At 41.2% G+C, this 20,772-nt stretch overlaps 2 protein-coding genes across 3 annotated transcripts in view; both read right to left on the reverse strand.

The window, feature by feature from the left end:
* The window catches only part of kcnk9 (potassium channel, subfamily K, member 9), a 72,226-nt gene extending 69,069 nt beyond the window's left edge, over positions 1–3,157 (reverse strand). The window contains exon 1 of the mRNA XM_074687717.1: positions 1,519–3,157. Coding sequence (XP_074543818.1) covers positions 1,519–2,143 — 625 coding nt within the window. The 5' untranslated portion in view covers positions 2,144–3,157. The remainder of the gene's footprint in view (positions 1–1,518) is intronic.
* Positions 3,158–16,145: 12,988 nt separating this feature from the next.
* trappc9 (trafficking protein particle complex subunit 9) overlaps positions 16,146–20,772 on the reverse strand; it is a 354,132-nt gene continuing 349,505 nt past the window's right edge. For both annotated transcript variants that reach the window (XM_074687443.1, XM_074687442.1), the window contains one exon: positions 16,146–17,735. In XM_074687443.1, coding sequence (XP_074543544.1) covers positions 17,556–17,735 — 180 coding nt within the window. In that variant the 3' untranslated portion in view covers positions 16,146–17,555. The remainder of the gene's footprint in view (positions 17,736–20,772) is intronic.

Genomic DNA, 20,772 nt, shown 5'->3' on the forward strand with positions numbered 1-20,772 from the left:
CCTCATCATTACATTTATACGGATGTGAGAAAATCTGTCCCCGTTCAACTTTAATCATAACAACTGTCTGCCTACATCTGTCAAAGGAAATCTGCATGTCCCCCAGACTTTTCTCCCTCTTTAATCTAACCAACACCACCATGCATAGAGCAGTGTGTGTGTGTGTGTGTGTGTGTGTGTGTGTGTGTGTGAGTGTGTGTCCTACAGGAGAGACGCGGGCCCACAGTAGATGTAACCACTTCACACAACATGAATATTACAATGGCTCTCGTTGCAGTAGCCTGGAAACAACGGTGGATCCGCCTTCGGTGCTCTGTGCAGCCGCTCTTTTTGAGCGTTGCCTGGCAAAGTGGAGGAGGACAGGCCTGGTGCATTAGTTTCCTCCAGCTAAAAGTCCTCCCTCTGTGAACAACACTATCTGACTCCCAGAACGGAGGAGAAGATTCTGTTTCTGCATCATTATCAAAACATGCTTTTGCTGATTGGAAAAAAAGGAGGTTTAACTCACACACTCACTTCAGATGATTCAGTGTTGTGTTTAAAGGAAGAGGGGATGATGAATGAGGAAGTAGAAACCCAGACAAACTCAGCGCTCTCTCCTTCACAGCATGAAATCAGCTTCCTGACGCAAATGCATCATCAAAAGTAGCATCAAAGTGATGTCAGTTATGTTGCCTCCAGGGTGGGATTATAAGACATAAATTATTCACTGGAAAAAATGGATGGAGGAGTCTGAAGGGAGAGTTTTACTTTCCATGATCGACAGCTTTGAATCACCTGTTGTGGAGCAGTTAAGAGGAAACAGCTGATTGGTGAAGCCGGATCTGAATTTGACTTACTTTAAATTTTTAGGGGATGTAAATAAATTAAAGTGCAAAGTGCACAAGGATCTGAAAAAGTGACGTCAGCTCTCAGAGGCTGAAGCTGGAGTGAGAGGAGCTGTCCTTTCAGCACCACAACACACACACACAAACCTGCTGCTGCTGCTGGAGCAGGTCTACTCTGAACCGAGCTCCCACATCCTCCTACAAACCAGCCCTCATCCTTTTTCTTTTTAAAACACACATCTGTGTGACTGTGTGTGTGAGTGTGTGTCAGCCCATCAACTTCCAACATGACTCTGAGCTCTCTGTGTGTGTGTGTGTATATGACGCACCGTCAAAGTTCAGTGATATTGTAGCTGCACATGTTTACCTTTCCTCAGAAATAAAGTCAAATCAAAACAGCTGCACACTCACACACACTCACACAGCCATCTCTGGTCCAGCGAGTTCTGCAACATGTTGCTTAAACTTTATCCGAGCAGCTGTGGTACAAAATAAATGTCTGCGATCAGGTTGGATCGTAAGTGGAAGCTCTAAGTGCGCAGCTGATGCTGTTCGAGTCGTTTTACTGCCCTGGAAATGTTAAACCGTGTCCTGTTGCGCATCATTAACAGCTCTGTGAAACTCAGGCGCAGCTGTGCTGGTTGAAGGGGCTCGTTAGTGCCAGGACTCACCCAAAGAGATGAAAACTCACCTATGGTTGTGATAACCGTGATGGCAAAGTAAAATGACCCCGCGAATTTCCACTGCACCCCGGCTCTGTGGGGCTCAGCCTCCATGATGATGGTCTCCAGTTTGCGGTAATCATCCTCGCTGATGTTATATTTCCCCTGGAGACGCTTCTCCTCGGCTTCCAGTTGCTCCTTTTCCCGCATTTCGAAGTCGGACTCCAGGGCGTCAAAGACTGCGGCCCCGACCAGAAGGTATGTGAACGTGCAAATGATCAGGGACAAGGTCCGCACGTTTTGCCGCTTCATGGCCAACAGGAACCGGCGACCGAGGGGCTCATGTCCCCTCGGATTCCCCGGGAAGGCGCAGCGAGCGTAGGGGAAGCCGTGTGGGCAGCGCTTGGAGGAAGAAGAGGAGGAGGAGGCGCAGAAAGGTGCGCTCTGGTGGCTGTGTCCGCGGTGGACGCTGGAGTGGGGGCAGCGGTGGAAAACCCCTGCCTTGTGGTGATCCCGGTGACAGAAGCCCAAATCCTGCTCCTGGTTCGCAGAGAGACACAAGAGACTACTCGATCGCCTGGACCAGGAGTCCTGCAGCCGAAAGACCCTGCGCAAGACCTGCCCAAGCCAAGTCCTCCCGGTGCGCAGTGCCATCAACAAGCTGCTCCCAAGCTCGTCTGTTGGTCTCTTTTCTCTCCAAGTGAACTAAACTGATGTGATTAACTCTCAACTTAATCACTCACACTTTGGTCTCTGCCTTCCCCGCGATGCTCCACTCTCACTTCGTCTGTAATGTGGATTAAATTGTCCTATAACTGAGCATCTCCCCGCATGCCTCGAAGTTTCAGCTCCGTACCAACCTGTTCATTGTAATCTCATCGGCATGCAGGCTATTTTTAGCTGCCATTCCTCACGTAGGAAGAAATCCACTTCCAGAGAAATCCTTATATCTTCCCTGAAAAAAGATGACATCCTCATCTCCTCTGGAAAATGTGCTGAGTGCTTGATAAGACGGGAGGCTAACAGAGGATCGCAGAGGAGCAGCAAGTTGGGAAATGTTACTCAGGCGGAGTGCAGATCATCACAGGAAACATTTTCACAGCCTGGGTTTCTCTTTTTCGTGGCTTTTTGCTGGATCAACGCGCCACTTGTTAGAGCAGTGAGAAATATTCCAAACACGCAACAAATAGTCGCCGACAGGTCCCATCAGGAGGGAGAGTGGATCCAAATCTGAGCCCTGATGCGCTGAGGAGAAGCGCATGGGAAGTGAAAGACACTTTGCAGCCGAAACAAACAGTGATCATGAGCTGCCACGGCGCGCTCCGTGACCGCAGTGACACTCAGGCTCTGTTGCGCGCATCCAAGCTCTCCTCTCCTCCTCTCCCGCACGCCAGTGTCAGGTGAAACTGAGGGTGAAAAACGTGCTCGTGTGTTTTCCCTCGTTGTGCGGGGGCCTCTGAGTTAACCATGCGTGTCACGAGCAGCTCATAGTCTGAAGACTCCACATTTATGTCTCCACTCACTCCAGACTCTAATCGATGGGCGTTGCTCCTTCTGTCTCCGCGTTTTGGCTTTTTCCAAGTGTCACGAATCTCCCGAATCCCAGCCTCACTATCTGAACACTCCGGGGAGGTTTTTCCACTGGGGACGGACACTGACAGCTGCTAACCCCGTTGTCGTCTCCACACCGCGCGACCCCTCCCACCATGACCCCTCCTTCTTATTATATGGACAGACGAGGTTTACTTAGACTCACATGGTCACATTAGTGCTTTTTACACTCCAGCAGCTGCGGGGTGTGAGCTCTCTCATCCTCACTGCTGCTGCTGCTGCTGCGCTGTCCAGGGTGCTGAAAGGCTCACACAGCCGCGCGTAAAACCGTAGCTCAGAGTTATTGGGCACTTTGAAAAGCACAGTCACATTTCAGCAACGGGGACTACAATTACAGTGCCGGGTTACTAAATAATTAGGCAGCTGCTTGAGACTTGGGAAGGTGATGAGTTTGCAAAACTAGCCAGGACTTCATCTTAGAATCAACCAGAGGCCTTTTTTCAGGTCGGTGTTAAAATGTTCAACAAAGCTCAAACAATAATCGTGGTGACAAAACTCCTGGAATTATCAAAGTGAGAAACTTTCCAAGGACATTTTTTGGGATTCATATTAACTGTATTTACTTGGTCATATTCATGTTCAAATATTAAACATGTTGGGAGGTTTTCAGCAGACATGCATGCAAACACATCTAATGCAATATTTTTAAATGAAGTTATGAATGAATTTTCCCTGAGTCTAACTGTAGTAAACATAGGCATAAATATTAATCAGAGCCAAACATACATGCAAAGAAGCCTGATACAATATTTATAAATGACACTAATCAGTTTTTAGAACCTTAATGGTTTCCTTAACAGAACAAGATTCAGGTATTTACTGTCATCTAGAGCAGGGGTCTTCAACCTGTGGCTCTGGAGCTTCATGCAACTTTGATTTCCTTTGCAGTGACTCCTTGTAGCTTTCAAAAAATTATTATAATTAAGAAATGTTATTTTTCTTACAGAAGGTATTGATGATTAAAGACATTGACACCAAATAAAATTGTTGATTAACATTTTGTTGATCTAAATCTTCATCCCATCTGTCAGTAAAGCCTGCCACAACTCCACTTCACCTCCTACAACATCAACAGCGCACCAACTTTCCATGCACCTGTGGCTAACCTCAAGTAAGTAACAAAACTAAATCTACAAAACAACAAATCTGGAAGAAAATACAGATTTTAATTCTGTGTAGATGGGTTCACTGAACTGCCAACATTCCATCTCACTATACATGCTTTATATGAGGTAAGGCAAAAGCAAACAACAAAGAACATTAGTTGAGCGACATAATGTTATCAAATTCAAGTTTACCTTCAAAAATGTTGACATTTTTGCAAACTTGTCATTTGGGGGCAAATTTTTAAAATGTGAAAATTGATAATCTAAAACATTTTGAAATTTTAAAAAAAATTGCAAATTATTGAAATTTAAAATTTGTTGATTTTTTTGCAAAATTTTCTAGCAAGTTTTTTGAAAACACCAGGGAATTTTGCAATTTTTGCAAATTTTTTAAATGTTCACATTTTTTTCTTATTTTGAAAATAATTTACTAGAATTAAACTATGTACAGAATTTTATACACTATAGTTTTTATTGTGAGGATAAAGTTGATTTTGTGGCTCCAGAATGTCATCAGCCCAGGTGAGCTGAGGCAAAATTGCTCTTATGAAAGCAAAGGTTGCAGACCCCTGGTCCAGACATATTCTTCAAGAGTGAATAAAGTTAAAAAAAAAAAAAAAAAAAAAAAAAAGTCTCGATGATGTTACCTGACACCTGCTGAAATGATGAGGATGAGGTCATCACATAAGGTTCTTCTATCTGGTTCATGTCACACTGGGGGGTTCAGAGGGCTGGCCAATCAGAGGGATGGAGGTTTGTGGAGAAGAGAGCCTTAAAGAAACAGCAACTGACCCACAGTGTTTCAGATAGAGGTTAAAATAAAGTTTTTTAAAAACACCAGAGGGGGGAAGAATAGACACTCTCCTTTAGCTGAAAACAGGGTTGCGAAGAGGTGGCAAACTTCTGGAAAATATCCTCGGGAATTTTAGTTCAGAAATAATAAAATGTTCAGTGTTTGGTCGCCATCAAGTTAAATGACTCAAAATTTACAAATTCAGCTGCTGAAAAATTCTCTTTTTTTCTCCTTTCTATTCATTGCTTTTGATATGCTGTGAAAGAAACCAGTTCACTGAAGATGACGACCAGTCATACTGACACAGCAGCTACTGAAGATGATGAGGTCCAGGTCCTTGGTGAGTGGAGTGAAGTTGCTATGGAAGCACTGGAGGGCCAGAATAAAGAATAAAGGATGAAAAAGCACAATACCCCTCTTTAAGCAGCAAGCTCAAGGGTAAAGAATTAAGTTTTTATACTGTGAATAGAGAAGTCATTCTCTCTTAAATTTAGTACTGATGTAAAAATGCTTCACGAGTCCCTCCACTTTAGAGCTGAGACAAATAATGAAAGTTTAACTCAAATTATTTTAGTGAAGAAACTTTGATCTCTCAATAAAAACAAAACAGCTCTAGTCTTCCACTGTTGACGCCTGGCTCTTTCCTCTCTGTAGAAATGTCCCTGGGGTGGAAATGATGGAGAATATTCTTCTCGAGCTAAGTGAATGATTAGAAAAGCATCCTCCTCATTGCTGTTGTTTTGTTTTGCTTGTGGTGTTTTAGAGACACTGACGTCGTTTTCTCTCATGTTTGCTATTAACTGTTTCCCACTGAGGACTTGTGGGGAGCGATGTGACTAATTTTAGGTTAGAAATGAGACAGCGGCGAATTGAAATGTTTTCCATGATGCACAAATACAGACACAAACAGGAAAGAAGCTCATCTTTATAAAATTAAGAAATAAACACAGTTGTGTGCAGGCAGATCGACCACATCACTTCACAAATGCAGCCATTAAGGAGTGAATAGAGCTCCTCTGATCAGCAGCAATCTGATGTCGGGCTATTTTTAGCTCCTTTCTCACATCTCAAGTTCCCGCTCAGCCCTCCTCCAGAGCTCCTCGTGCATTTCTCCAGAAGCTCAGAGAGAAAAGTTTGATGATGGCAACAGCTCAGATTAGTCTCCATGGTCACCATAAACGCTAAACCTACAGCATGGTGGCCCTGCTCGAACACACACACACTCTCCTGATGGTGGCATGATCATCAACCATCTCTATTAATCAGTCCTCTCACCTTCCAAACCAGCCCACCTGTGGTACCTGACATCTGTCACTTTTACCTGTTTGTTTTCTCAGCACTCGTCCTCCAACACAGACGAGATGCTGGTTGTTGAAGCAGCTGTAGGAGGAACTGTGCGACCACAGGAAGCCGCTTTGACACAGCTGTCAGTAAATCTGTCCGATAATCAGCTGTTAGCTGCTTCTTTGGAAGCAATGAGCAGACTGCAGCAGACACAGAGGGGCTCTTTTCTTTCAAACAGGAAGAAACATTTCTTTTTTTATGCATTTGTCAGGACTTGATTTAATCTGCAGACACATGCACACAGTAGAAAACTGGGGAAAGGTATCAGAGGGACTGGACTGAGAGGAAGACTGTGGCTCCTGGAGCAGGTAGAGGAGAGATTTAGAGCTTTGTATAAGGATGTTATTTGGCAGCAGACCTCCAGTGTAGTGCAGTGTATATAAGGATTCTGGGTAATACAATGAAAATCCATCAAATGCATATGAACAAATTAACGGCCATGTATACATTTTTATATTAATAGAAACTCAACAACCCGCTGTGCTGCTATGCCATTAATCTTTATTGCTTTCATTTTTATTTTTTGACATGTTGCCCTGGTAAATCACTGAGTTGTTATTTTGAAAATCTGGATCTGGAAGAAAAACAACATTGAATTTCTTGTTTTTTTTCCTCCAACAGAAAGAGCTTTCTATGAAATGTTAATAACTGTTACCTTGGTTGTTTTTTTTTTACAACCCGTTTACTTTGAAGTGTGCGAAAGCAGTGAAAGAAAAAAAAAAAAGTAAAAAGAGAGTAAGAAAGGAAGAAAAATAAAATAAAAAATGAAAAGAATGTCTGTATTCATCCAAGTTACTCTTACAGTGTTATTCTATTTCACCTCCTAAGACTGTGTGCACACACATGTTGACATTACATTCCTGCCCTTCAGACCCATGATACTTCATCTTTTGAAACTTTGACATATCAGCCACATTTAGGGACACTGACCATGTCATCTTGTGCTGATTTTACAACATGACACCCATTTCAGTGAAAGCCTAGTCTACTTATGTGCAACAACACCAATAACTAAAAAGAGCTAACTAATAACACTGATAACCAATAACTTCCTGTACAAAGACCAAGTTAAGTTATTACACTTATTAGGTCTTTCTTATTCTAAATAGCAAGGAGCAAAGGAAAAAAAAAATGCCTGACACAAGCGTGGTCCCGGGAGGTTAATGTAATCTGTAAACTTTATTGTTTGCTTCTAGAGCTATGTGTCTCTTGTGGGTGTAAAAAACAGAGTGTTTTTTTTACCTCAAGAATAAAGGGACATTTTTGTTGTGTATGTAAAGTTAAATGCTTTTTGAAATATTAGTCGGTGTGCAATACCAAGCAAAATGAAGACAAAAAGGAAAGAAAGAAAGAAAGAAAGAAAGAAAGAAAGAAAGAAAGAAAGAAAGAAAGAAAGAAAGAAAGAAAGAAGAGCCATTAACCAGGAAATTCTGGCTGAGTAATTATTTCCTTTTAACAGATGAAACTAGGTGTTGTGCCAACTTTGAAGAAATTTTCAGTTCGGTTCAGAAACACTGTCAGAGTAACTGCTCTGTATTAGTTTTGTTTTGGTTTTCAAAAGTTGTGTCGTAGTACGCACTCTTGCCAATAGACGATCTTGGACATATCTGCTAGCTGTGTTCATTTTGCTACCAGAAATGTTAACTTTCACATCAATATTAAGTACAGTACACTGATTTTTTTTTTAAATGTAATTTGTCAGTTTGATGGTTGTTATGAATCAGCCTGCAGTTCAGTAAAGTGAAGGAAAAGCAAGCCCTGTCTTTCTGAAGAGCCTGGATCTTTGTTAGCTAGCTGTCTAGCTGCACTGACACACGTGCTGCAGGTGAGCTAAAGAAAGTTGAATAAAAAGAAAGGATCTCTAATTTTCTCATCTCCTATGTTTCCTTTTCTGTTACATTTACTACATTATTAATTTAGATTAATTAGGAAAAAAAAACAAGTTTTTTTTTTAATTTTTTTTTTTTACATTTTTGTCATCTGTTCCAACATTCCTTCCCAGAAATGAATCGATACAATTAATTTTTCAAGTAACATTTCTTTTATTTATTTATTTATTTATTTATTTATTTATTTATTTATTCATTTTTATTGTTATATTATTATTATTATTATTATTATTATTATTATTATTATTATTATTATTATTATTATTATTATTATTAATATTAATATTTGGGGGGGGGGTCTACTTCATGGCCCTCTTGGGTAGCAGGAACACACAATGTATGTGTCTTTTTTGTCTTTCTACCCCTGCCTTTCATGGAGACTGTGTATGCAACTGGTTCAAACTGTTAGTTGAACAACATGTCTGATGGATATTAAAAGAGTTGTTTATCCTGATGATAGCTCTGTAACAGGAAAGCTAGGATAACACACACACACTCCTGAATTCACACACTGTCACAACCCTGTGTTCGATGACGGCAGAGCAAACCTTGTCCATGGATGAAAACCAGGAGAGGCAGCACAAAGCCTTAAATTTCCTTTAACCTAGAGGGTGATAACTGGTGCCATGTGTGGGGCTGCTTTGGCTCAGATGTTAAAGGGAAAGTTCAGTGTATTTATGAAGGTTGTATGAGTGTCTTGACCATGGTCTGGCTCAGTCTGGGGCTGAAAATGAATTTTGTCTCTCTAGAAACAGTGGCTATTCTGACATAGAAAGTTGTGGAAGGTGAAAATTCCTTTCTTTTATTTCATGGGGACTTAAACTGGAGGAAATTGTTCCATAAGCTGCAGTCACATTTCAGACTTTGGGTTTGGGTTTAATTCATATTTACCAGCTTGTGTGCTGTAGCTGATAGCGTATTAATTAAGCCGGAGCGTCACAGTGGATCAGTAAACACACAGAGGGTGAGGATTCCTGCTTTTGTCTGCCAGGTTTTCTCCCTGCAGCGCTGAAGGCGAGGCGGTGAAAGGAGCAGCACAGGTGTCAAATCGCCCGTCTTTCTTCAGCACACACCTTAATCCTCTCAGAGCCCCTCATCACTCCACTCCTGACACCAGTTACACGTTGAGGTTGTGCAGATATTTAGATATCTGTATGTGAATGAAAAGATGGATTGCTCCACGCAGAATAAGAAAGAAAAGAAGAGGACTGTGACGTCCTGGAGGTGAATTTGCATGACTGTTTTCAAACACACAGATGAGGTGTGTGTCTGCAGTGGAGCTCCAGGGGATTTCTTTGCCACTAAATGAAAAGCTCTTGTTTGCTCTCGAACAACTCATTTTCCTCTCCGTTGTAACGGCCTAATATCAGGGGGGCACAGGTTGATGCCTGATTGTCGAGCTGATTTTGATCAGAATTGCAGGTTTGCAGCACGGTAATGAAGGTGGGTGGCCAATAATGCGCTGCTGATTGCCTGATAAGAAACCTCATTTAAACCCAAGACAGGGCACTGAGTCTCTTTGGATGTCCTCGGTTGTTCTGAGGTCAACTTAACATTTGGAGGAATGTCTGGAACACACTGATCTGCCCTAAGTTATGCTGCAGGTCCCCTCAAACACAAAGGATTAATGCACTTTAGAATTGGCAGAAGGTCATATGCAGCAAAGGTAAACTTTATTTAAAGAGAGGGTATTCTGCTTTCCCATATTTATACATAGATATTGATTATCAATGCTGGATGTCCAGACTAATAGTGTGCAGATTTACAAACCTCTACATATTCATATGTCGTAGAAATCTCTGAATCTTTCTGTAAACTGATGAGGGACGGGGTTTGTGGAGTGGGGAGCCTTAAAGAGACAGCAGCTAAAAAAAAGTGTTTTCAGAAAGAGGCTGAAATAAGAGTTTCCACAAACACTGAGGATTTTGAATTGCAAAACATGTAAACATAACAGGGGCACCAGACAGACAGAAGTACGATAAATAGTATATATATATATATATATATATATATATATATATATATATATATATATATATATATATATATATATATATATATATATATATATCAGGATGCCCCTTTTCCTACTAAAGTTAATACCTTCTGCTGTATCTCTTTTTTCTTCTGTGAATTTCATGGAACTTTCTACGTGTAATCAGGATTAGAGGAGTTTCTAAGTGTTGAAAAAGCCTCCATTCTAGATATATGTCAGATAATAATCAACACATTAAAATGAGATTATCAGCACCAATATTACAGGTTTAGGGGTTTTATTCTAAAATGCTACTTCCTAGCTTCCAGATTGGGTCGAGCAGGATGGTACGTCTAAGTCTCTATGACAACACCACGCCGGCTAACAAAGTTTAACAGAGAGAAGAGAGATCTGTGTTTTTCTTCTGCTGGAAACAATTTCTGTGACTGATTTTGCAGTGATGGTGGACACTGGAGCCTAACTGTCAGACAGAAAAAGGACAGAAGAGCAGAGGAAAGATAAACAGGAGAGAGATAGAGCACGAGCTAAAGGCTAACACAGGAGCTAATCTGTTTGTGCTAATGTTGATTCCAACCCACAGTCAGCAGTTATTCTGCAGTGGTCTGTTCAAACGTGAGAGTCTATCAGTAAAATGAAGAGTGAGGTTACGTTAGCTCTGCTTGGTAGATGACTGACAGGACACAACCAGGATTCACTAACGTTATACATTACAGACATGTCTTAGAGCACCGAGCTGCCAGCTGAGCTACATATAGACAGCTATTAAACTACATACAAACTGACAGGGTTTCCTTGTTGTCATGTTAGTTGGAGCACCGGGCTGCCGATAGCACTACATATAGCTGACTGCTACAACGTTTGCTTGATGCCACGTTTCAAACTGTAGCTCTACGTAACTGTGCTGATAAATACCTTACCTCAGCGCGTTGTATTCAGAAAAAAGTTGTCTTGAAAAAAGAAAACCTATTAAATCCGATCTCCATTTATATCCAACAAACACCTCGATGACAGTAATTTACGACAGTGTGAAGGTGACGACGTGGACCTGTCCTTCCATCCATTGTTGTTGGGAATGTGGGATCTTTGACCGGGGGGATGGATGAGCTAGCTGTGCTAGCCCAGCGGCATCGTGCTGTTCACGGACGTGGCTGACGGAGCTGGCATCGGACACCGGCGCCACATTGGAGGAGCTTCACCTGCTGTGAGCAGACAGGATCCAGGAGACAGAGACTGAACAGACTGCTGGGGAGGCTCAGTCCTGGACCCTGTGGAGGTGGAGACTGGCTGGGCTGGAGAGTGGTGGACGGGATGTCATCATCTATTTTCTTATGGAGCTTTTTGCACTTTCTATACTCTTTCTGTCTTTTGTTTTCTTAAATGCTGCTGTGACTCCTGAATTTCCCCTCGGGGATAAATAAAGTATTTTCTATTCTATTCTATTCTAATTTATGACAGTGTGCATAAGACTCCATGCCAGAAGGTGGCAAGGCAGTCCAAATTCAACAGATCCTCTTTATAGCGTCTTTAAGGCCTGAACCACACATATATAGATATATTCCTAAACGCACATTTTTCTGTCCAATTGGGCCTCTCAACCACACGAATATGGCAATTTCACCCACATAAACGAAGATTTTTAAAAATGGATAAAAAGTGAAGAAATAAAAAAATATCCGGTTGAGTGGATCCGTGTAGCGGTGTTAAACTGAGCTAGTGTTGACGCGATGACGTCAAGCACCTAGCAACAAGTCACTGTGTTTGACTGCACATGCTCATAACATTCTTCTTCTATGGTTTTCACATTTTGCTAACCTGCCACTTATCGGCCAGGCATGGCATTGCAGGTTTCAGAGGCGATCTTTTTCAGTTTAGGCTTTTCGTATGGACAGAGATATTTCTGTGGTGTGGACGGAGATTTTTTTTTTAAACGAGGACAAAGATATCCGATCAAAAAAATATCCATGAACGTGTGGTTCAGGCCTAAGAGCTCAACATTCCCCTCTACCCCTGAGAGCGGGGGTCTCAGACTCAGGGCCTGACACTGGATATAAATTTACAGTGAAAACCAACATACATGGATGGATTTCCGAGAGTTGACCTTTCTGGGTTGACCTTGAATGCGGCATTATCACTGGGTAAACCCAAAACAGAGGTGCTATAGGCTTAGACTGACACACTAAGCTCCTGTTTCCCTCTCTCCTCTATCTGTCTGCCACTGACTTAAAATCTTCATGTCCCGTTAAAGTAAGTGACCACAGATCTCTCTTTTCTGTCAGTTATCAGCAAGTTGCTGATTGGACTCCACACTGAGTTTCACAGTTGTACATTTAGTTTTAGCCATTCAGTGAGAATAAACTGAGTCAATGAAGTGAAACAGCTCCAGTTTGGTTGTCATTGGTTTGTGAGCACATGGTTTGGGTTTCATACAGAAATCAGCCTTCTTCTCCTGAATGAAAGTCAAGTGTGGGTTTGACTCGCCCACCATCACATTAGAACAACACGTTGAAGACATGAATGAGGCTCAAGGGAAAGAGACAGCGTGACGCTGTGCGGCCTCAGCTTACCAAACAACCTGTTGTTTTTGATGAGTGAGAACTTCATGCAGGGACGGTGTTAATGAAAGATCCAGCTGCACGTCAAGGGGGGTGTATGATTCAGCCAAAACAACAGGAAATCAAATCTAATAGGAGAAAAGTGAACATCTGAAAGTAACTGCTGAGGAGTCGTTTTTGTAAATGATGATTGGTGCTCTGAAGCTCTTTGTCTTCTCTCCACACTCACATTAAAACTTCACCCAACCAGTTTTTCTTCCTGGGTGCAGGATTCCTCCCTCTCAGACTTCAATTATTCAGAAGCATGCGCACACATGCTGTTTTCATTATCAAATAAATAAACAGATAAACAAATTACTCAGCACAGAGGGCATGACTTTGACTTTGTTTGCATTGTATGCATAACTGATGAACCCCGTGGCTTTACTGATTCATTATTCACTGATACAAACGAACACATTCGCTGTATGTGTGGAAAAGCTTACATGTGACCTTCATGGGAAAACATCAGAAAAGGATGTTTGAAGGGATCAGAGATGCTTCACTTTTGAAATTAAAAATGGAAAAACCACAACCACACAAATGAAAAACACAAATACAAACACCACAAAATAACAGAAGTACAGCCAAAACGCAAGTTAAAATTTGTCAACTTCAGCATTTTTCCAACACAGAAAAATAGTGAAAATAAGTTAAAAAAAAAAAAAAAAATTAAGCTATGAAAACTATAGCTATAGAGCTAACGTTATGGCATGACTGATTCTCAAAGCTGAATATAAGATGACACATTACCGCTAAATATTATAGAAATACAAGCACCACCAAGAATATCACAAGCTGAAACCCCTTGGAAGTTACATTCATTTAAAATTGCTCAAGTTTATCTCTTTTAACTCCTGTTGTTTTGTTTTTAATATGCAAATCGTCTGACACCTATAGGCCACCGTAGACAGCTGTATCATGGAAATATGCAACAACATGCCTCCCTGAGACTCCACAGATTCCAATGGCGCTATTTTTATCCTTCTCCAACGCAGGTTTAGCAATCCAGCAAAATATGACCAAACAAGACCAAACAAGCTGTTTGCACTTTTGAAAAACACCACTTTAAACTTTGTCTTACCTTTTCTGTTTGTGAGCAAAAACTTTATCCACCACACCACACCATCACATCCCCCAGAATATTTTAAGAATCTCCTGCTCAGTCAGCCACTTTTCAAAACTACTCAGGTGGTTTGATTGGAGGAAGGTGCTTGTCCATCAGTTAGTCAAACCTCTTCCTGGTTTGCGATTGGTGTATCTAATATAATGGCAAACCCTTAAACCTGATTCTATTGGCTCTCACTGTTCTACAGAGGTGTCAATCATCATAACCGACCAATGGGGAGCTGAGCTACCACCCCTGGTAACTCAAGTGGCAGATCCAGCAGCTATGAGTCCTCCCTTTGATTCAGGCCAAACTCTGTTTGCATGAACATGAATGAGGGTGTTTTTTTCTGACAGATTACTTCAACAGTGATTATAAAATAGTTCTACCTCTGCTGGGTCACAATATGAACAATGCTCGCAACCTGCCACCTCCACTTGAATTAAAATATATGTATATTTTTTTTAAGTCTGTGACTCTGTGCCATGGCACCCAGCTCTAAATGTGGCAAATGTCACAACTTTGAATGCGGCTTCTGCCATCACTACTGCTCATGGTTTAAGATTCTTTGTAGAAACTGTTAACCTAAAGTTTCTCTCACCTGCTCCTCTGTTCTCAGGCGCTAGAATAAAAATATACACATAACCAATATTTTAGCCACCTTGTCACAGCAAGCGGAAGTCACTGCGATTATGTCCACTGAGTGGGAGAAAGAGGGAGATAAGTGGCAGTGTTGTCTTAAATACTGTCTAAACTTAAAACCAGCAGGCTACTGAAGAGAAAGACAAAGAGAAACTGATGGATCGGTGCAATTTACCGAAACAATCCAGGCAACCAAAGCTGGATCTGTAGTTCTCATTTTGTGGCAGTTAACACTAATTTATGCTGAGTTTTGGGTTAAATCATTCCTTAAGTTACAAAATCTCTCAATGTTAGCATTTTTCATTCAGCTATATTTTTCACAGCTGAAAATTTCGTGTGTGTGTGTGTGTAATTATAAACCTTGTGCTAGACATGATTTGTAAACTAGCTTAAACTGAGGCTAACCCAGTTTACCAAATAAGGGGAACTCCAGTACAAGCAGTTGTAGCTGGGTTGTACAAAGAATTTGACATTAATTTTATTTAAATACCGTCACAGGAACTATATGTCTGTTAATAATTCAGTCTGCGTTGAATACCAAAAGTACAAATAGATAATTTGTGTTTTCACTTGGGTCAATCAACTGTATGCTGTGAAGTGAATCATAAAGAGGCTTTTGTAGTTTTCAGGCTTTGCATTGAGTGTTTTCCAGGTGTTGAAAATGTCAGGATAAGATTTCTGGGCAAACATTTATGTTCACAGACCCCTTGTTCTTTGGTAGCTTTAACAAATAAATGTTGAATCCAACTGTCCTTAGTCTCATTTCCACATTTTTCCCAGTCTAACTGTGCACTCCGCGATACTAAGTGAGGTTTGTTTTGCCACTCGGTCTGACTGAAAGTGGGCGTGTCCTGGAGGGGAAGTGACATAAACACATACCCTCCATATGATGCTAACAGAAGCTAACAGCTCTACCACACCTTACAGTCTGTGGAGTCAAAGAGCAGAAAGTAAACTCTCTGATGTTAAAATCAACAACCATTGCCAAGGGTTTTTGACCAATCAGAATGTAGCATCTTCAACAGCTAGAGGCTCAGTAGGAAAACAGGGTAATGAGTATAAATAATAAACCAAAATGAACCACTGGTTTCAGTTAATAGTCGTCTGAATGAAAACAAAGAGCTCTGTGAGTCATTCAGGCTCTGACTGCTCCCTGGCTTTTCAGGAGGAGGGACAGACTCTGGCCTCAGCAGCACCTGGCTGTGACATGCTGTGTGTGTTTTTGATCACTGATAGACTTCCTTTCAAAGACGCAGGGGGCCTCCAGGTCCCCAAACCCCTGCCCACCCCTGTGAAGGATATTTTAGCCTTTGTAAAAGTCTAATCTGCCCTCAGCATCTGTCTCATCCATTCCTCAGTGACTGGAAGGATCTTAAAGGTACAACACACATAAGCATGACAACAGTAAAGTGTAAAGAGGGTAACAGTGTCGTTGAAGCTGTGGGGTCACAGAAAAGTGTCTGAATTTTTTTTTTATTTTTATTTCTTTATGGATTTTCGAGCGTGTTAATGTAATGAGGATAGCACATGTAAAGAGTGGGAGGAAACAGAATACCAGAACGAACAGAGGTGGCCTTATTTTGGCATTTATTTACAACAGGTATATGTCACACATATTAAAGGCTGCTTTAAGACTAACCAGTTGTAACACCCAGTGACAGAACTTCAGCGTCCAAGTCCAAATAAATACAACTGATGATTTAACAAGAGGCTGTAAACTCTGGCTAATCATAACATCCAGTGGCTGGTTTTCTACTGCTCTAACAACTCAATAAAGGCCCTGTGATCTTCTGGTGTTTGTTCTTATTATTCTTAACACACACTCACCGGATGATCAGTTGAATAAATGACACTTTGATTTCAAGTACAATGCAAAAACTGGAATTCAAGCAAATGATTTTGTATTATTTCTAACAAAATAAATGTATTATTAGGATTAATATGAGACACATTCATCTAAAATGTCCAGAAAAGTGTCACAATTCATGATATTGAAAAAAAAAGAAAGAAAAAAAAGTCAGCTAATTGGGTCAGAACACGTACATTTTTCTGGACGTCTCAAGTGAATATAAGTGCTATACCAGAGTTCAATTACAGAAGAGTTAATATATAAAACATGAACGGGTTGATGCTGTATGAGGATTTGAATTTCATGCTGTGGTTTGATTTGCAGATAGGTGGTTAGCATAGGCTAACAGTTTAACTTGTTGCTAGTTAGCAAACAGAAACCCAGGAAGTGCAGCCCAAACAAAGAGTAAAGAAAAAACATTTCAGTTCAGTTTATAGTCAGGACGATCTGGTTTTCATCCATCAGCCATAACTCGATGGAGTGAGAGACATTTCTTATCTCTGTATGGTGAAACTTTTTATTGAACTGTTTACAATATGCCTCAGCGTTGGGTCAGAGCATCTCCAAATCTGCAGCTCTTGGCAAAGTGATACAGGGTCATGGTCAGCCAGTCCAATTGGAAGAGCTACAAGAGCCAAAATTATTCTGAAAGTAAAGCTGGCTCTGACGGAAATGAGTCGTGATTTGTTGGATCCAGAGCCGACGAGTCGTGATGACTCCTGTGCCCTCCCAAAGAGCCCACAATGGCAGCTCAACATCTGAAATTGAAATCCCCCAGCTCTCAATCTAATCATTCAACACACCAAAGTCTGACCCATGGAGGCCCCACCTCACAGCTTACAGGACTTGAAAGACCTGCCACAAACATGGAGGTGCTGGATGCAGCAGAACACCTGTAGAGGACTGGTGGAGTCCATGTGCAGTGTTAGGCAGGGGTCTTATTGTTATGGCTGATGGTTGGAAGAACATGTCCTAATACAAAAAACTAACAGCATTACTTTTTCTAACTTTCATAACTTTTTTCTTCAAATATTTTGTAACTTTCAGTAACTTTATGTACATGTTTGTATTTACAGAGATCACCAACATAACTCTGCATCCTTCATTTAGAGGTCAGATGAAGATAGAGGCAGGCCCTCAGGCCCCGGCCTGAAGCGGCGTGTCCAGGGCTCGGATGTGCACGCTGGGCAGAGTAAACCAGGCTAAAGGAAGCTCCCGTCCAGCGCTGTCATCCTGGAACTTGATGTTAAGGTAGAAATCTCCGGTGTAGAGGAAGAGCAGAGCTCCCACGCAGACAGAGTTTTCTTTGGGTTTGACCTGGTGATGGTGAAGACAGAAAGCAGGAAGAACCATTAACAGCTGACTTTCAGCAGTTTGATAATGAGGTGGCACACAGTCAGCCAGGCTGAAGCCAGGCCCAGGAGGGCGGGCTGTGGCTTTGATGTAAAGGTGACAAAAAGTGCATTGATTCCCTTTGTCAGTGAAAAAAAAAGATTCAGAAAATCAAGATGTTTTGCACATTCAGGAATTTGGGGAATTCTTTGATGCTTTTCTTTGATTTTGAGATTTTAGAGTCTTTGTTCAGGCATCAACGGAGTCTTTGCCTTCAGCTAAGTAATCATTCAAGGGAGGAAAGTTAGAGACAGAGGCTTCCTGCTTGGGTTTGAAGTCAGATGTTGGAATAACAGATTCTTTTTCTTATCCAAGCCAAATTTGTGAAGCTCACCTTGGGATTTTTTTGTTTTGCTTTCTTTTCATTACAAATCTTTACTGTTCTCAGAATTACATCCTTGTAATTTTTACTGCATCTGCACAACACCGCAAAGACTTTAACAACCATTAGTTCCTGAAACTCTCTGCTCATCACTGTCAAAGCACAATTCAGAATAAGTAAGAGGATAACATTTCACAGTTGTTCCTTTTTATTTTTATCAACATTTTTGCAAAGAGGGGTTAAAGTTGTTGATAAACACTGTACTCAGAGACTGCCAAACATCTGCTGTAAAGCTGTGAGCATTAAAAAAAGTTTTACGTCATATGAGGTCTTTTCATTCAGGAGTTACAGGAACTAAATGACAAACACCGCACCAGAACTAAAGCAACGACAGAACTATAAAATTAGAATCAGACATAATTTTCATAATCCCAGCTATAAAATTGGTGAGGAGGGGACAGGCCCGCATCTTTATGTGCAACAACACAGTTAGCCTGTTAGCATGGAGGAGGTTCAGCCTGGTCCGGGTTTTGATCGTGCTTTATTACACTGAAATTGGATTTTTGACACTTGAAAGAAAACAAGATCTGGTGTCAGGGCTGTTTAAAAAGTCAGTTTTGGGCTTTTTGAAACAGATTTGATTGTCAAAACGTGGATGAATCTCTGCTGTCTAAAGCATGAAGCTGGCAGATATCAACCAATCATTTTCAGAGCACTTCGACAGATCTTTCAAGACCTACAGAATATTGTATTCCCTGACCATGTAAACACTGAAACTAGCAAAAGAAAAGTGTCTTTCTTCCTGTTTTTGATCCTAAACTCAGAGCAACTCACCTTTTTTTAGTTCTCGCTTGTCTCAGAAGCTCCCTCCTTTAAATCTCTCTGTGGCCTCTGTCGTCTTTTCTTACTATTGTGATTCTCTTTCTCTTTGAACTTCTGTGACGCATTCTCTGTTTGAGGGTGAGCTGCCTGAACTTTTACAACTTGCAACATCTCCCCATGTCTCTGTCATCTCTAATCTTGTTTCATATTTACACTGATCTCTCATCCAAAGGGAGCACTGCTGCCAGCTACAGTAGTTTACAAACCTGATACCGATTGACAAGGTCCACCAGACCCCGCCTCCCCATTGAAAAACATAATTGACGTCAATAGACGCAGTACAATAGTTGTAATCAAACTGACGTCTGTAGACGCCAAGGGCAGCAAATGAGTTCAAGAACAACCTCACTGATTGACAACTTTCAGCGGGATGCATCCTTATGAAGCCATCCATATATTGCTATGTATGCTTCTAAACTACAGTAAAACTGACAGTTAACTTGTCGTTATGTTGGCTTACTTTAGGGTTGCCACCTTTGAGGCAGAAAAATAAGGGACACCTTCAGCACCAGTTGTGGTAATGTATAAGTTTATGTTTCATGTCAATATATTAGAATTTTTAAATATTTTTTCAAAATGAATTCTATCCTGTATGTCCTTTCGTTGTTTTTTTCTATAATCAATGTTGTATAAAACGTTTTTCATGTTGTACCAATGAAATGTCTAAATTCTTGATGTATTGGTAAGAAATAACTAATCTGAGAAAATATATTCAGTAAAATACTGTGGCAGCTTAAAAATAATTCACACCTTTTAAAAATCTCATTCCGTTTAATCTTTAAGTGGGATTAACTTTTCCAAATAAATCACATTTTACTAGTTATTAATAAATTTCCTGTATCTGGAGATGCTTCAGGCACGAAGAACTGTGAGTGACATCTGTTTGTCCTCTTGATGTTGCAGTATCATTGCTCTCTAGCTGCATGCTAGCGGACATCAGACAGGCCAACATGTGCCACAGAAAGCACTCAACGACAGATTTTACCGTGTCCTTTGACATTGTTTCACTCACACTGTCAAGCCATTCAATTTGAACTTTCCCACTCATGTCTGTGTTTCGCCATCCTTTGCTTTTTAACGGGGTACGGGGTGGAGTACCAAATGCAGCCACAGACATGTCGGTGGCGCAGTTGGAGAATGCGCTTGGTTGGTGATCGGAAGGTTGTAGGTTCAAGCCCAGCTCTGGGTGACACATGGCGAAGTGTCCTAGGGCAAGACACTTAACCCCTAGTTGCTCCCACTGCTGCGTCAGTGGTGTGTGAATGGGTATGAAAATGGCGTGACTGTGTTAGAGATACTGATGGATAGCTGTCATAGTAAACATTGGATCCATCAGTGTGTGAATGTGAGAGCGAATGGGTGTGGATGGGTAAGTGTGACCTGTGGTGTACAGCAGCTTTGAGTGGTCCATGACTAGAAAAGCGCTATATAAGCTCAAGTCCATTTACCATTTACCATTTTACATGTTTACTTCTGATTTCCTGTGATTTTCTCTCACCTAATTAATGATGAGCACTTATTGCACACTTAAAATCAACCAACCAACTGCTGTTTCTAGTGGGTGGACACGAACGCATGTTGAATTCAGGCAGAGTGGTGCTGTGTTCAAGGCAAACTGAAAATACGGGACAGATTGCATCCCGTATTGATTTAAAATGGGACGCAACCTTTAAGTGTAAAATACGGGACAATTCCATATCTTACAGGACAGGTGGCAACCCTAGCTTACTTTGTAGCTCTGCCTGCAGTAGCACTACA

This window comes from Halichoeres trimaculatus, unplaced genomic scaffold (assembly GCF_033239565.1).
Source record: "Halichoeres trimaculatus isolate MK-OKI-2021-1 unplaced genomic scaffold, fHalTri1.1 fHalTri1_scaffold_14, whole genome shotgun sequence".
NCBI classification, from domain to species: domain Eukaryota; kingdom Metazoa; phylum Chordata; class Actinopteri; order Labriformes; family Labridae; genus Halichoeres; species Halichoeres trimaculatus.